The 17,803-nt window shown below is 44.9% G+C and overlaps 1 protein-coding gene across 1 annotated transcript in view; it reads left to right on the forward strand.

Annotated features, from left to right (window-relative positions):
• The window catches only part of HBEGF (heparin binding EGF like growth factor), a 159,791-nt gene that overhangs the window by 92,111 nt on the left and 49,877 nt on the right, over positions 1-17,803 (forward strand). Inside the window, exon 3 of the mRNA XM_063928321.1 lies at positions 10,343-10,508. Coding sequence (XP_063784391.1) covers positions 10,343-10,508 — 166 coding nt within the window. The remainder of the gene's footprint in view (positions 1-10,342; positions 10,509-17,803) is intronic.

The raw sequence follows: 17,803 nt of genomic DNA on the forward strand, positions 1-17,803 counted from the left end.
CACACACACACTTTCTCACTTAGGGGGACATGTACTAAGCAGTGATAAAAGTGGAGAAGTGAGCCAGTGGAGAAATTGCCCATGGCAACCAATCAGCATTGACGTAACATTTATAATTTGCATACTATAAATGTATACAGAGCAGCTGATTGGTTGCCATGGGCAACTTCTTCACTGGCTCACTTCTCCACTTTTATCACTGCTTAGTACAGAGGTTCTCAAACTCGGTCCTCGGGGGCCCACACAGTGCATGTTTTGCAGGTCTCCTCACAGAATCGCAAGTGAAATAATTAGCTCCACCTGTGGACCTTTTAAAATGTGTCAGTGAGTAATTAATACACCTGTGCACCTGCTGGGTTACCTGCAAAACATGCACTGTGTGTGCCCCCGAGGACCGAGTTTGAGAACCTCTGGCTTAGTACATGTCCCCCTTACTCTCCCTGGCTGGCAGGATCTGGAGCAGCATGCCCTCCTCTGTGGAACTGTACTGTGCTGGTCCCGTGTAGCTCCAACCCCTCCACCTGTGTGGCTCCGCCTCCTTTTCGGACGTTCAGTCACTGCCACTGTCACAGGAGGGGGAGAAGAGACTTTAAGCGTTATGCAGTGACAGGCACAGCAGCTGGCAGCAGTAGGTAGGCCAGGGGATGTAGAGAAGGAAGAGCACCTCTCCAGCCTGGTGCCTACCTGCTCTGCATCCTTTTGCTGAGCGGCTAGTGCCGGGCCTCCTTTCAGTACTCCCTGTTACACCAGAGTGATCCTATTCTAGTGGATTCAACCTGTCATCAGCGCTCAACATTCTGCAGCAAGGAGTTACCATCTGCTCATCCTGCTGTAACCATTGCTTATCTTATGCACAATGGCCCTCATTCCGAATTGATCGCTCGCTAGCTGCTTTTAGCAGCAATGCAAATGCTAGGCCGCCGCCCTCAGGGAGTGTATCTTAGCTTAGCAGAAGTGCGAACGAAAGTTTAGCAGTTCTGCAACTAAAAAATTTCATGTAGTTTCAGAGTGGCTCAAGACTTACTCCTAGCTTGCGATGACTGCAGTCTGTTTAGTTCCTGGTTCGGCCAGCCACTCCCCCGTTTCTCCAGCCACTCCTGCGTTTTTACCTGGCACGCCTGCGTTTTTTAGCACACTCCCTGAAAACGCTGAGTTGCCGCCCAGAAACACCCACTTCCTGTCAATCAAACAACGAACACTCGAGCGTCTGAAAAGCGTCGCTCGAGCTTGTGTAAAAATACAAAGTTTTGTGTGAAAGTACTTAGCGCATGCGCGCTACGTACCATGCGCATGCGCAGAAATGCCATTTTTCAACATGATTGCTGCGCTGCGAAAATCGGCAGCGAGCGATCAACTCGGAATGAGGGCCAATACCTGTGCATTTACTTTAGTCTGCTATACATAGCCTCCTCCATCACAGTCTTCTTCACCACATATCATATGTGTTCAGAGCTGCTACTGACTGTTCAAGTTCTATAGCTGCCTTGGCAGAGACAAATGCCCTAGAGTGTGTTATACTGGGGGGACACTGGTCGATATATCACAAATGGACCCTGTAGCACATCTGATGCTGGTGCATCTGCGTATATGTGTACAGGAGACCTGCCCGCCCAGTTGTGACACCTGGACCGATAAATCGAGTGGCCAATTGCTAAGTGTGTATAGCTAACCTAATTGGCAGCTCTGTTGCCTCGATGATGGGTTGGCCGCCTTATCTTCGCGTTGCAGTATAACTACCACAGCCAGGCAGCATGCTTGGTGATCCGAGATTTACTCTCTACTCCTATGCTCCATATAGATGATACTGAATGAGAAGATGTGTCATTCACTGTAGTGCAGAGATTCCCAAACTCTGGTCCTAATTCAGTAAGGATTGCAAATTCTGCAAAGTAGCAGAATTTGCAATCCTTGTGATCACAGAAATAGGTTTGGCTCCTGCCGGCGGCTGCATGTGATGTCACACAGCCACCATGCCCATGCCACGCCCCCATTTTGATGACGCAACCCCCATTTCCCAACCTCCACCCCCGCAACGCTCTGTCTCTGCCTAGGGAGTGGAGCGTTACCGCCCCCACCCACAAACGCCTCTGCACACAGGCCTTGCGCATGCACCTGCATCCTTTATATATTTTTTTGCGGTTGGATCGCCTATTGCAGTGGTTCCCAAACTGTGTGCCTAGGCTCCCAGGGGTGCCTCAGGACACTAGCAGGGGTGCCTTGGATTGGTGGTCCAGGACCAATTCAGACTATTTCTGGTCAAAGTAATAGACAAAACCAGTGCTTGTGGCTGCCAATTATAAAATATGAGGACAAACAGAAGCAAATATTGTCCCACAACATACTAAAGAAACGAAGGATGACATATAAACATAATTTACTTATTGTTTTCTACAATTCTCAGAAACTTTTGGCCTAGGGGTGCCGTGAAAAAATTCTGATACTCTAAGGTGCCATGATTCAAAAAAGTTTGGGAACCACTGACCTATTGTGATCCAACCTGAATCGTGCCCTCTGTTTTTAAGTCACCCTAATGGTCCAGGCTTTATGGATGACCATGCTTGGGCACAGGAGACTTAATTAGTACCTCAGTCAATTTTGTTTAACCATCTATGCTCAGCTATGTATATCCTTACAACCTGTACTGTTAGGGTGCCATGAGAACCGAGATTTGGAGCCACTGTTGTAGTGTAAGCCAGTCCTGCCCTGCAGTTCCATGCCAGGTACTCAACAAACTGAGAATCCTTATACCTCTTATCGGTGCATTATAGATCCCGTATTCTGTATCACATAATGGCACCTGTTGTTTGAGCCCTGCCCCCCCCCCCCCCACACACTATTCCCTCATCTCTGCTTGTTTTCTTCATTCCTTTCGTTTGTCTGTTTGTTTTCTATATATATATATATATATATATATATATATATATATATATATATATATATATATATTTTTTTTATTTTTATTTATTTTTTTATTTTTTTCCATTTGATTCATACACCTGGCTTTGCTAAAGTGCCATGTTAAAGCATACACTATGGCTTATTCACACCTTTAGTGGCTCTTAACCTGTGGCGTCACATGCTGGGGAGGGCGGGGGGGGGGGCTGCACCTGGGTGTCACCCACAGAAGTGGTGAGACCAGAGTGCCAGCTCTTCTGCAGTGACAGGAGCCAAGTGCTGCAGTGTGATATTGCACTGCACTGAGCCCAGTCTCCGGGGGCAGCCAGCACCTCCGGGGATGCTGGACCCCCCCCCCCTCCCGGAGTGAAGAAATGAAGACCCCCGTGGGGCCATTTTGTTAGGCCACACTACTTTTTTCGGAGCAGCCACGCCAGAGGTGCAGGGGAGAGGAGAGGGCGGGATAGCGCAGAGTGCGCACCGGGTATCGCCACACCTGGTGATGCCTTTGCTCTTAACCACTGCCGTTGTTATTTTAGCACTTTGCTTTGGTCCTCTTGGAGCTACAGCACGTCCATTGTTACCTGTCTAGGCCCCTGCTCTTAGTTCTTGCTTCTGTGAATTGAATACCTTTTTTTCATGGCTTGTTGTAATTTTTCATGTTTGTGATTTTACATCTCAATAAATTGTACTTGCATAAAAAAGAATCTGACACTTTGTAGTAAGAATCTTCAGTAGTTGATTTATAAGCTTTCAGTCAGCCTTATGCAGACTTTTCATGCAAACTGCACAAGCTCTTAAGGCCCATACACCGACGCCGATATTGGCAGCGGCGGGGACCCGGCGGGATGCCGGCATACACACTTATCAATTCCAGCGGGGAAGGGTGCAACGGCGGGGGAACGACGCCCATGTTGCAGCATGGCTGTCGGTAACGAGGACCTCCCTTGTCTGTACATGTTCAGATACGGGAGAGGGTCGTTAACGATATTGAGTGTACACACTCCTCCTGTACAGCAGTCAGTATGTGTAATGAGCCATTACAATGTCATGATTCTTTATCCCCACAAGAAAAGCCACTAACCGTAGCCCAGTCCCTGCATCCCGGAGAGAAGACAGAAGAACAGAAGAGTGTAGGAAAAAATGAAGGCGCATATAAGTACAAAGAGAAGAAGGGGGCACAAAATCCTGAAATATATATAAGGGAGAAGGTATCGGGTGGGGGGAAATTAAAGTCATTACCAGGGCCGGCTCGAGGCACGTTTCTTAGGAGCAGGGTGCCAGACTCCTAAAGGGCCCCATACACTACCACGACATGTCCGTCTGACATGTCGCGGGCGATCACCCCCAGCAGCCTCCCGGGGGGCAGGATCGCCCAAGATACATCGTATGCTGGCCTTTTGCATATGATGTATCTTGGGCGATCCCAGCCACGCCTGCGGGGTCAGACCAGATTGAATGTGCAGCACATTCAATCTGGAGGATCCGATCCGATGTTCACGGGAATGCGCATCTGATCGGAAATGCCTCCAAAATGCCCGATTTCATCTGATTTATCGGGGCGAATGCCCGAAATCTGATATTATCGTCCTAGTGTATGAGGCCCTTAAGGGTGGCCATCAGCCGGCCCGTCGTCAGACTGCTCAAATCAGGCGCCGGTGAACTAGTTCCATATTTTGGATGGTGCATGATGAGACCGGACTGAGGGGCAGGAGAGATGCGTGCTTCGCTTTCCTCCCCTCGGCCACAGAGGCAGCAGCAGAGGAGCCCGGCGGCAACCAGTGTCTGGGGAACCTGGCGGCAACCAGTGTCTGTGGAGCCTGTCGGCAACCAGTGTCTGTGGAGCCTGTCGGCAACCAGTGTCTGTGGAGCCCGTCGGCAACCAGTATCTGTGGAGCCCGTCGGCAACCAGTGTCTGTGGAGCCCAGCGGCGGTAACAGATGAGGAGCCCGGCGGCAGCCAGTGTCTGTGGAGCCCAGCGGCGGTAACAGAAGAAGAACCCGGCGGCAGTCAGTTTCTGTGGAGCTCAGCGGTGGTGAAAGAAGAGGAGTCCGGTGGCAGCCAGTGTCTGTGGAGCCCAGTGGCGGTAACAGAAGAACCCGGCGGCAGTCAGTTTCTGTGGAGCTCAGCGGTGGTGAAAGAAGAGGAGTCCGGTGGCATCCAGTGTCTGTGTAGCCCAGTGGCGGTAACAGAAGAAGTGGAGCCTGGTGGCGGTGAGCAGTGCTACTGGGGGCATAGCTGTATCTGGCACTGGGGGCATAGGTGTACCTGGCACTGTGGGGGTATAGCTGGCACTCTGGTGGCATACTGTATGTGTACCTGACACTGTGGGGGCATATGTGTACCTGGCACTGTGGGGGCATAGCTGTACCTGGCACTATACTGGGGGCATATGTGTACCTGGCACTATACTGGGGACATATCTGGCACTGTGGGGTCATATGTGTACCTGTCACTGTGGGGGCATATGTGTATCTGGGCGTGTTCACACAGATACATAAAATAAACAAGTGAAAATGAAATGTCTTAGCACTCCCCGTGCTCGACAGTCATCTAGCTGCAATGACCAGCAGCAATCATCCGCTATGCTCTCCTGGTGCAGCCAACGTCCACAGTCCCTAATACTGTAAAACTGCCTCCTTCTCGCTAGCTCCTAATAGGCATCAGTGCAATGTGCAGTGGGTGTATGGGAGTTTTAAACCCCTCTCCTGCTTCTGATCTCCTGCTGGCTCTAGGTGAGCTGGAAAACCCGGACTTTCCTATTTTCCCCTTGGAGCTGTGCAATCCAGAGTTCCAAATTACTACTGCAGGTGAATAATGTGCAGGGTTTTTTCCTCTCTTGAAGGGAGCTGATCCCACAGAAATGTGGGCAATTGTGGTGAGGCACAAACCCTTATATATAAGAGATGGGGAGGGCAAGATCATATACATAAATTATATATATATATATATATATATATATATATAATTTAAGGGAAGGGGTTAGGGGGTTTGGCATCATTATTTAAGTTTAAGTGAATAAGTAACTTTGATATAGTGATAATCGTCAGTAGACACGTGAATAGGTTACATAGCTAGGTGAGGTTAGATGCATAAATTTTGATCTTCAGCTAAGCCTTCCAGGCATTGCGGAGTCCCCATTGGGTGAAAATATCATGTGACATGCTACCAGCAACAGCGTGGAGGATGCCACCGGGGAGGAGGACGCCACTGAACCTCGCCTGAGGGGTAAGTAATGTTAAATACAGCATATTAATTAGTATCACTGTAATACTAAATGAAATATGCTGCTGGCATAAATGTTTATTGTTAAATTGCGCCATTCGTGGTGTATTTAATAATGATATACTTGTTATCACTCATTACTAATCTTAAATGGTGCTCCAGCCAATCAGCTCCTGTCACTTTTCAAACACATAATGGTTAGAAGCTGATTGGCTGAAGCACCATTTATTAAATATTACCTGTAGTGTTCTATGTCCTATATGATAATTCCTCCCTCTTATTGGCTAAGTAAATAATAGTTTTAACTGTTTGCAGTCTTTTATTAAACAAAAAAAAAAAGATTGGCTCTTGTCTTCATTATTTTTTAAAATATCTAATAGCTTTAAATCTTGCACAATCTTCCTATGAAAAGTGCGAGTGTTATACTGTACTGGATAAAAGTCTTATTTGAGTTTAAATGTAGGATGTATGGCCATGCTCTTGTGGTCTTCATTGGAATCTAAAATATTTAAAGAACATGGAGATATAAAAAACAGGCTCTCTGATTATTCCTCGCTTTCCAGAGATCTTCAGTATTTTCCAATCAGTTAAGATCATTTCCATCTAGAATTAGAGAACAGTTACTCACGTCTTTTCTTTCCTTCCTTTATGACTTTCATAATGTAATATCCTTTTCTTGTCAAAAAGAATAAAAAGACCTGAACTGGGTGTGAGGTTAAGGGGGCCATTTGGTTAATATTTAAAGTAATGTAATGTCACTGCTGACACATGCTTACTTATTTTGATCATCTCCTCCTGTTCAGGAGAAGCCTCCACTGCGTCCGGTTCAGATACAGGACCTATAAGCGAAATAACCACAAAATTGAGGAAAAGGTAGCAAAACTGGGGATAAGTAAACAATCTAAAGTAAAAGGCTGATCTGATGACCCACACCATGTATCCATGGGCATAGCGGGCCCGTGTGCAGATTCCGGGTGGGCGCCTTCATCTCCACGACACCGTAGGTTCTGGCATTGTGCCTGAGTCTATAGTGCATGCACAGGTCTCCGGAAACATGGCTCCCGCCATGGTTCGGAGACAAATTTCATACTACGCATGTGCGGCTGACATTTTGGGTGTGATTTTTGCTGCGGCTGCAGCGCCCGTCATGGGACTCCTGAAAGGTAAGTATTAAAATAGCATGGGTGCGGTGTGGGACCCCCCATGCACCGCATACATTGCACCCATGATAGAAACGCCAATGCATGTATCATTATGCTTAATCTACGACTGTGTACCAATTGCTTATTTACAAATATGCTAATCCTAAGTACCTAGGACGCTATAAGCAAAGTACGAGGCAACACTAAGGAAAAGGTATGCAGAAAGTGTTAAAAGGCTAAAAGACAGGTCAGATACAAGTGATCTGCAGCACGCATCGTTATGCTTTATGTGCAACTGTATACTAATTATTTTTAAACAAAGAAACCCACAACAACAAAGTTTCTAATATCCCTTTCACACCATGCTTCTGACTCGGGTTATTGCCATGGCAACCCGGGTTCAAGAATGGAGTGGCAGGGTCAACCTAGGTTGTGTTACCTGAAAATCTGACCCTGCACTTGAAGATGATAGTTTTTAATTTGCATAATTTGGCTAATAATGACATGTCATTTTTAGAGTGATATTCTGTATTAAAAATGCAGAATAATGGTTTCAAATATGTGGGACAGTTTTGTATGGAGGTGGAATATGGGAAAAGGGTTTTTAAAGCTTGCAGCCGGGAGTTACAGGTGGTGGTTGATTTTTATTTTTATTTTATTTTTTGTGTTTTTTTGGGAGGGGGGGGGGGGGGTATGTTTTTTTGAAAGGATATAAAAATGAAAAAAAAAAATCAACTTACATGCACTGTTATTTACCCCAAATTCATCTAAATTTACTGAACAATGCTTGCTTTATAACGTTGTTTTAACTGATAGTAAATAATGAAAAAGGCAGCAATATGACACTCTTAAGAGCCCCAATTACTCTGATTATGGGCATTAATAGCCTTTTATACAGTTGTCCAGTGTTACATTGCACTTTTTTGGTGTATAGGTTGATTTCCCCATTTTTTCCCCAACCTTAAAGTGGATATTATCAGCCAGAATTATCGCGTGACTGCTGGGATAAGCGGTTTTTTTAGTTGAAGTGCCTTATAAGCGGGTTCACACAAATGCATGCTAAATTAAGCCGCAGTAACGATTTTACCGTAGCTAATTGAATTCAGCCCTAATACCTGCTAAATTATGCAAAATTGCATATTTTATAAACTAGAGGATCTCTTTAAGATGGTAACCTATACTAACATTATTATAAATATAGGTTTATACAGAAATATTATGTACTTGTCAGGGACATCATTCTTATCCCTAATCTGTTCGGAAGGACCCATCGCTCTAATTATTGGTCAGAGGGCAGTAATTCAACACACTCCGTTGCCACCACACGTGATAACATTAAAAAAGGGGGTCACAGGTCTCCAAACACACCATGGTTAAGGTCACATAAGTCCCTGCTGATTGGCTGGATAGATAATTGATGCTGAAATTCTCCCTGACTTGCTTATATAACTTATAACTCAAATTGACATAATTGGACACTACTTCCCCTGCGAAATGATGATCTAGAATATTGGGTGCCCGTATTACTCTCTGCTATTTGAGCTACAAAATTACAGTAAATATGATACATTGTGAGGTGGGATTGGCCTAGATACTTCATATCTTGGAAACAATGCTTCTTAGATATATGCCACTCACACCCCACCTGCGAATAGACCAGATGTATCTCAATGGATAATTTAACATTCTTTGTGATTATGGAACTATTAATATTACTTCAAACCATATCCAATGGGATGTGCCTTTAATCCAGTGTAGTAACCAATGTGGGCGTCTCAATACACATTTGGCCTAATGACACCCTACTGGTCTGCTTTCCTGTAGATGGAAACACAGACAAAGAACTGTCCTGTGGGGTAATTGGCCTCTTCCTCTTAATTTCATTACCTTTTAAGACCTGACATCAACCAGAAAGCCTTCCTAGGCATGAATTAGCATTGATATGCTAATGATAACCTCTTGAGCTAACAAATGTTTTCCTGTGGCTGTCTATTCTGATAGTTAACAAAGCCAGCAGCCAAATAAGTCAGATGTTGGCAAGTGTGTAGTAGTAGAATCATAACTCAGACTTAAACGGAACATAACTTCCAAGTCCTAATATTTATATTCTCTCCTTAATATCTCTGATTCTTCACAGTCCTGTATACACAGAGAGAATACTTTTTGTCCGATATTTTAAAACTGATCAATGAATAAATTTCACTTCTATCTCCACCTCCACTTATGCAGGTAATACATATACATCCATGAAAATGTCTATGCCTCATGCACTTTTTTTCCCAATGAGTGAACCTCACTTTTGCTTGTTTTACCCACTTGTGGGCTGTAATAGATTGTCAAGAAAGGTCTCAGTTTGTTCCTTGGCTTACTGTACATTTACTATGTGCGCTGAATACAAACTCCGTGGATGAAGATGAAAAATTGGATTTTAGAGCCGCAGGTAGCTGCATGCTGTAGAGTCACCACAATCTGGTCAATGATACCGCTTACAGATCGCAAATGCCAGATCCCACCCGGGAAGAGAAACGTGAGCTTACCGGGTGGGATCCGGCATTTGCTGGCTTTCCGACCCGGCAATATACCGGGTCGGTTGCCATAGCAGCAGGGGGGGGGGAGGGGCGCAGCAGCAGCAGGGGCGGGGGTGGAGGCGGCGCTGGGAGATAAGCTCATCTTCTGCGCCGCCTCTCCCTATGCTGTGAATGGAAGCAGGGTCGCATCGACACGGCTCCTATTCACACTGCGCCTGACCCGGTATTCAACCCGGGTATAACCCTTCTTATATACCAGGTTGAATTACCGGGTCAGGCGACCCGCTAACTCGGCCAAAGTGCTTTCACATCGCACACTGACCCGTGTCGACACGGCAATATGCCGTGTCGATACCGGGTTATTTGTGCGATGTGAAAGGGGTATGAGTTGTACTGGTTGCCCTATCAGTACTACAGATATTTTGTTACATTTATATATTGCCTAAAAATGTATATCGTGTAAAACCAGTGCAGTTATAATTGGCATAACCTGCTAGGCCTGTGATCTCTAAATTGTAATTATGTACACTGTTATTTGCTCTCTCTTTTTAGCTGCACATTCATCTAAGCCCCAAGAAATGCTAGGGGAAAATAAAGGGCGAAAAGGAAGAAAAAAAGGAAAGGGACTGAAGAGGGACCCGTGTCAGCGGAAATACAAGGATTTTTGCATTCATGGAGAATGTCGATATCTTAAAGTACTGAAGGAGCCATCATGTGTGTATGTAGATTTTTTTCCTTAGTCAAAACATGAACTTTACTTGTAAATTTTAAAAGTTAAGTGTGACATTAGTAACGTTAAAGCAGTGAAAGCATCTTTACACGTAATCTCGTCGCTGTTTAACCCTTCTACTAACCCAGGGGTTCTCCAACTATTTTGCTCTGGGACCCTGTCGGATGATAACATTTATTACAGGACCCCAGCAAATGACCGCAGAATGGTTGCCATACATGTGTGGTCAGCGACCACACATGCACAGGAACATCACATAGGCACAAAACAGAAGAAGTGACAATTAATGCGTTCACTTCATTTCTTACACAATCGCACGGATGAGCTCCTTTTGGAGTCCCTGCACTGCATGTGTTTTTTAATATATTCATGCAAATGTTGTTTATTGCTGCTGTGAAGGCTTTGGGGGTAGCAGGGAGAGAGTGGGAGGTAGTGGGTGACAGGAGGAGGCAGTGGGTGACAGGGGGAGGCAGTATGTGACAGGGAAAAGCAGTAGGTGGCAGAGGGTGATGGGGAGGCAAAGGATGGCTGGGAGAGGTAGTGGGAGACTCGGGAGGGAGTGAGTGGCAGATAAAGGCAGTGGCTGGCAGTGGGAGATAGCTTGAGGCAGTGGCTGGCAGGGAGATACAGAGGGTGACTAGGGAGAAGTAGGGGGTGACTAGGGATGGCAGAGTGAGACAGAGTGTGGCAAAGGATGACTAGGGAGAGACAGTGATAGGGGCGGTAGAGGGTGACTAGGGAGAGGCAGAAGGTGGCAGAGGGTGACTGGGATGGCAAAGTGAGACAGAGGGTGGAAGAGGGTGATTAGGGAGAGGCAGTGGGTGATGAAGAGGCTGAGGGTGACAGGGAGATGGCAGAGTGAGACAAAGATGGTCATGAGTGACTAGGGAGAGACAGAGGGAGGTATAGGGTGACAGGAGTAGGCAGAAGGTGGCAGTGAGTGACGGAGATGGCAGAGTGTGACTAGGGAGAGGGTGACTAGGAAGAGGCAGTGGGTGATAAAGTGTGGCAGAGTGTGACAAGGAGGATGGCGGAGGGTAACTAGGGAGAAGCAGAGGGGAATAAAGGGTAATGGGGAGGCAGTGATTAATGAGGATGGCAATGGGGGGCAGGGGAATAGCAGAGGGTGACAGGGGATGTTAGAGGGTAACAGAGGAATGGCAGCGACGGAATGGTGCGAGAAAAGCGATCGCACGGCCGATCGCAAGGTGACTGACAGGATGAGGCCATTTGTGGCTGGCAACTGACCGTTTTTAATGAGTGTCCAGAGAAACGCAGGAGGGACCAGGCGTTTGAAGGGAGGGTTTCTGACGTCCGCTCCGACCCAGATCATCGCACTGGAAGAGTAAGTCCTGGTCTGTCCAGAGACTGCACAAACTTCTGTTTGTGCAGCTCTCCTGCACATGCGATCGCACCCCTGCACATTGATTTCCACCTCCCCCCTGTAGGCGGCTACTACCTGATCGCAGGGATGCAAAAAACGCACCCTAGTGATCAGGCCTGAATTAGGCCCAAGGTTTTGCCCAACTGCTAACAAATGTGCTGCTGCGATCAACTCTGAATTACCCCCTGTGTCTGAGCACATATATGTGCTTTAAAAAACGTACACTGTTATTGACCTGCGTCTGGCTAACACTCTACCATTCATATACTGTTGTTTTATGAACTGTGCTCGATATAGATATATATACAGTCAGGTCCATAAATATTGGGACATCTGCGCAATTCTCATATTTTGGGCTCTATACACCACCACAATGGATTTAAAATGAAACAAACAAGATGTGCTTTAACTGCAGACTTTCCGCTTTAATTTGAGGGTATTTACATCCAAATCAGGTGAACGGTGTAGGAATTACAACGGTTCCTTTATGTGCCTCCCACTTTTTAAGAGACCAAAAGTAATGGGACAGTCGACTCAAAAAGCTATTTCATGGATAGGAGTGGGCTATTCCCTCATTATTTCATCATCAATTAAGCAGGTAAAAGGTTTGGAGTAGATTCCAGGTGTAACATTTGCATTTGGAATCTGTTGCTGTCGACTCTCAATATGATATCCAAAGAGCTGCCACTATCAGTGAAGCAAGCCATCATTAGGCTGAAAAATCAAAACAAACCCATCAGATTGATAGCAAAAACATTAGGTGTGGCCAAATCAACTGTTGGGAACATTCTTAAAAAGAAAGAACGCACCGGAGAGGTCAGCAACACCAAAAGACCCGGAAGACCATGGAAAACAACTGTGGTGGATGACAGAAGAATTTATTTCCCTGGTGAAGAAAAACCCCTTCACAACAGTTGCCCAGATCAAGAACACTCTCCAGGAGATAGGTGTATATGTGTCAAAGTCAACAATCAAGGGAAGACTTCCCCAGAGTCAATATAGAGGGTTCTCCACAAGATGTAAACCATTGGTGAGCCACAAAAAAACAGGAAGTCCAGATTAGAGTTTACCAAACAACATCTAAAAAAGCCTTTACAGTTCTGGAACAACATCCTATGGACAGATGAGACAAAGATCAACTTGTACCAGAGTGATGGGAAGAGAAGAGTATGGAGAAGGAAAGTAACTGCTCATGATCCAAAACATACCACCTCATAAGTGAACCATGGTGGTGGTAGTGTCATGGCGTGGGCATGTATGGCTGCCAATGGAACTGGTTCCCTTGTATTTAGTGATAGTGTGACTGCTGACAAAGGCCCTCATTCCGAGTTGTTCGCTCGCTAGCTGCTTTTAGCAGCATTGCACACACTAGGCCGCCGCCCTCTGGGAGTGTATCTTAACTTAGCAGAATAGCGAACGAAAGATTAGCAGAACTGCTTCTAAATAATTCCTTGCAGTTTCTGAGTAGCTCCAGACCTACTCCTAGATTGCGATCACCTCGGTCTGTTTAGCTCCTGGTTTGACGTCCCAAACACACCCTGCGTTCGGCCAGCCACTCCCCCATTTCTCCAGCCACTTCTGCGTTTTTTCCTGGCACGCCTGCGTTTTTTAGCACACTCCCTGAAAACGCCAAGTTGCTGCCCAGAAACACACACTTCCTGTCAATCACACTACGATCACTCGAGCGTTGATAAAACGTCGCTTGAGCTTGTGTAAATCTCCAAAGTTTTGTGTTAAATTACTAAGCGCATGCGTGCTGCGTACCATGTGCATGCACATTTTCCACCTAATCGCTGCGTTGCGAAAAACGGCAACTAACGAACAACTCGGAATGACCACTGATTGACCACTGATTGACCACCGATTGAGCATGCATTTCACTTGATGAAGACAAAACTGAAGGGAAAATGCCCAAAGAACAAGCAGGAACTGAAGCGTTTGCAGTAGAGGCCTGGCAGAGCATCACCAGGGATGAAACCCAGCATCTGGTGATGTCTATGTGACTTCAGGTTGTAATTGACTGCAAAGGATCTGCAACAAAGTATTAAAAAGTGAAAGTTTAATTTAGGATTGTTTAGTTTGTCCCATTACTTTTGGTTCCTTAAAAAGTGGGAGGCACATATAGAAACCGTTAATTCCTACACCGTTCGCCTGATTTGGATGTAAATACCCTCAAATGAAAGTGGAAAGTCTGCAGTTAAAGCACATCTTGTTTGTTTAATTTCAAATCCGTTGTGGTGGTGTATAGAGCCCAAAATATGAGAATTGTATCGATGTCCCAATATTTATGGACCCGACTGTATGTATAGGTGTATGTATGTATGTGTGTGTATGTATGTATGTGTGTGTGTGTGTGTGTATATGTATATATATATATATATATATATATATATATATATATATATAAAAACCAGTAAATAAGAGCACTCACCAGTCTTCATGAAATTCTTATCTTTATTAGCAGCAAGGTATCAAACAGGGGGTGTAACCGACGTTTCGGTCCCGGATGGAACCTTTGTCAAGATCTTGACAAAGGTTCCATCCGGGACCGAAACGTCGGTTACACCCCCTGTTTGATACCTTGCTGCTAATAAGATAAGAATTTCATGAAGACTGGTGAGTGCTCCTATTTACTGGATTTACATTGGTACTGATGGATCATGACGATTTATCATTCTGTGGAAGTCACCCCAGCATTTGTGGATAAGGCCAGAGTGTGGACTGTTCTGGGAATATATATATACATATATATATATATATATATATATATATACTGCTCAAAAAAATAAAGGGAACACTAAAATAACACCTCCTAGATCTGAATGAATGAAATATTCTTATTAAATACTTTGTTCTTTACATAGTTGAATGTGCTGACAACAAAATCACACAAAAATTATCAATGGAAATCAAATTTATTAACCCATGGTCTGGATTTGGAGTCACCCTCAAAATTAAAGTGGAAAAACACACTACAGGCTGATCCAACTTTGATGTAATGTCCTTAAAACAAGTCAAAATGAGGCTCAGTAGTACATACATACCTGATAAGGAAACAGGGCCGCAGCAGTCTTCCTTTTTCAGTAGGCAACAGAGTCCCTCAGTAACCTTTCCGATATCGTAGGAAATAGTTTGCCAAATTCAAAGAGCTTGGTCACAACTGGATACGAAGTTCCAAATTCCTAAGGGTATTCTACTTTTGCATTTTATTTCCTCTTGAATTGGGGAAATTAGGTAAGAATCCACTAACTGTGGATCCTTCGGTTTCATGGATATCAGAAATGGTATACCTTCCTTAATGTAATCCGTATATAGAACAGCAGAGGTAGATCTGCGTCCACCAACAGAAATCAGCAGTCTATATTTAGGAGGCTTCCAGAGAGGTACGACTGCTCGCTCCAGGATTTCATCACAGCCAGGCATTTTCGGCTAGCAGGTTTTGTGACTATTAGCAACCAGCGGGCGCATACGGGAACGGGATTTCAACAGGAGATGCCCTGTTCATATCAAACTTGACTAAGTGGCTATCACAAGCCTTGGCAGGTAAGTCCACATATCTCTCTTCTGCAGCACCACCTCAATGGCTGTTTTTTTCATTTTACAGGGTTTAGAGGTAGAGTCAGGGGAGCCTCAACAAGAGTTGCCAGAAGTCGTAAATGTCAGACACCTACTACTGTCCAGAAAAACAAATAGCTCTTTTGGCGATTTAATGGTATCACTGATGGTTTCCATGCCTGTCAGCTAGGGTTCGCTCCCCACAAAGGACACACTTGTATTGTATATTTGTGTTAAACTTGGCAACCAAAATGGGAGTGCATCCCAGAATTTTCTGTCACATCTGGGAACACACCTACCGAAACAACACTCCTCCTTCTCTCAGAGTTTTCAACTCTGGTTGCCAACTTCTATAGAGAAGCTTCTGGAAAGCAGGAGTCATTGTCTCTGTTCCAACACAACATTGGAACAAAGGTTCTTTTCATATTTTTTTTTGTTGTGGTCCCAAAAGAAGGACGGCTCGGACAGTCAGATCTTGAATCTGACTTCCCTGAGTCCATACTACTTGCCTATGATTCAAGAGAAATCACTAGGGACTGTGTCCATGGACTTTGAGGGTACAGTGTTCTTAGTATCTTTTTGATATCTAAGTCGCATATCTCCACTTCCTGATTTGACCTACACATCAGGCATTCCTACGCTTGCCTTATAGAACTCTACATATCTGTTCTAAGCACTGACTTTTGGCCTCTCAGCAGCCCGAGGGTCTTCACAGGGGTAATGGAGGAGATGATTTTCAACTCAAAATGCCACGGGGATCACATTGTTCCATACCTGGATGAGCTGCTCATAATGCCACCTTCCAGGGAACACTTCTCACAAGATTAAACTCACTCATGTCTCAGAGACTGCAATATTTAAGAAAAATACTAGGAAAGGGTACCCTTTCCCTCAATATGACCCAGACTGTTCTAGCCATGTTACGGCTGGTGCTCCAGACACGTCAGGTCTCCATTCATCTTGGCATCCATCTCCTACCCAAGATGATTGCATCCTTTGTGGCGATTCAGTATGGCAGATTTTACTGGCGGTCATCCTCTTAGCATCTCCGCTCTGACTAGTTCGGTTCACACCTGCATATGCATCACATAATGCGCCTAGTTCCTCAAACACCACTGTCTCTGCAGTGGTAGTTACTGTCACCTTTTCATATAGAGGATTGCTCATTCAACATTCACTGGGTGCTTCTGCCCACGGATACAAGTCTCCAGGACTTGGCAGTGGTAACACAGAGCTCTCAGTTCCGAGGTCACTGGGCCAGGTCAAACACCACACTCTACAATATCCATGTTGAAGTTGAGAGGCTCTTCATCACACTATACTGTATAACCATTGGTAGATACTGTCTCCATGGAAACGCACGCTGCTGCACGTTGCTATGGTGACGGGTTAGTAGGGGTACACGTATTGACGCACCGCGCTATTGTGCGCGTGCGCAGATGGGGCTACGGGATGTACATGGGCCCATACGCGACCACGTGATGCGGTATCTTTGCATCTGGCCGCGTCACTGGTCATGTGTGTCCGGATGTGACGTCCAGGTACGACGCAGCGGGATGCATCCGCTTTTGAACACCTGTATGTATATTAATGAGACAATTCCTATACTCATTGAAGTAAGCTCTAAAACATGGTTTAAGTCCGCCCTACTACCCCTTAAATTATGCTTCCTCTCTTGAGATCCATTCATTGTTTTCTGTTTGATGTATTTACATACAAATACTACTGGTCATGTGACCGGAAAATTACAAGCTGTTTATTATAACGGGGTATGATTTTTTTAAATGCTGTTTATCTATCTAAACTTTTATATTTATAAGTACTAATATCTGATTGAGTCTGTCATTATTTGGTCATTTAAATGAGTTTGAGAAGGTCATGTGACATCACATATGCAAATGAGCAACCATATTGAAAGGTGTATATAAACCCTTCACAGCAGGGTCAGGAGTACCTTGAAAAAGTTGCGTGAACGCAACGAAACGCGTTGGTGAGACCGCTGCTGTTTATCTACTCCCACTGAGCGATTGGAAGACTTCTACCTGAACCAAGTCCCATCTTGCTACCAAGCTTAGAATCCATTGGATGGAGGACTGTCTAAATTGACAACCAACACAAGTTGCCACCCATTGGGACTAAACCTAATGGAACAGGTTATATGAGTCTTTCCATATCTACTACCAGTTTACATAGTGGGAGTTACGTTCATCTATATTTACAGGAGATTATTCATTTACCAAGTGCACATTATGTTTTTATATCAATTCTTGCTCTTTTTAATTAAATTTGTGTTGTTTTTATGACCTTCTTTTCTCATTTATGACCATTAGCACTACCTTGCTTT

Source organism: Pseudophryne corroboree, chromosome 6, assembly GCF_028390025.1.
Source record: "Pseudophryne corroboree isolate aPseCor3 chromosome 6, aPseCor3.hap2, whole genome shotgun sequence".
In the NCBI taxonomy this organism is placed as follows: Eukaryota; Metazoa; Chordata; class Amphibia; order Anura; family Myobatrachidae; genus Pseudophryne; species Pseudophryne corroboree.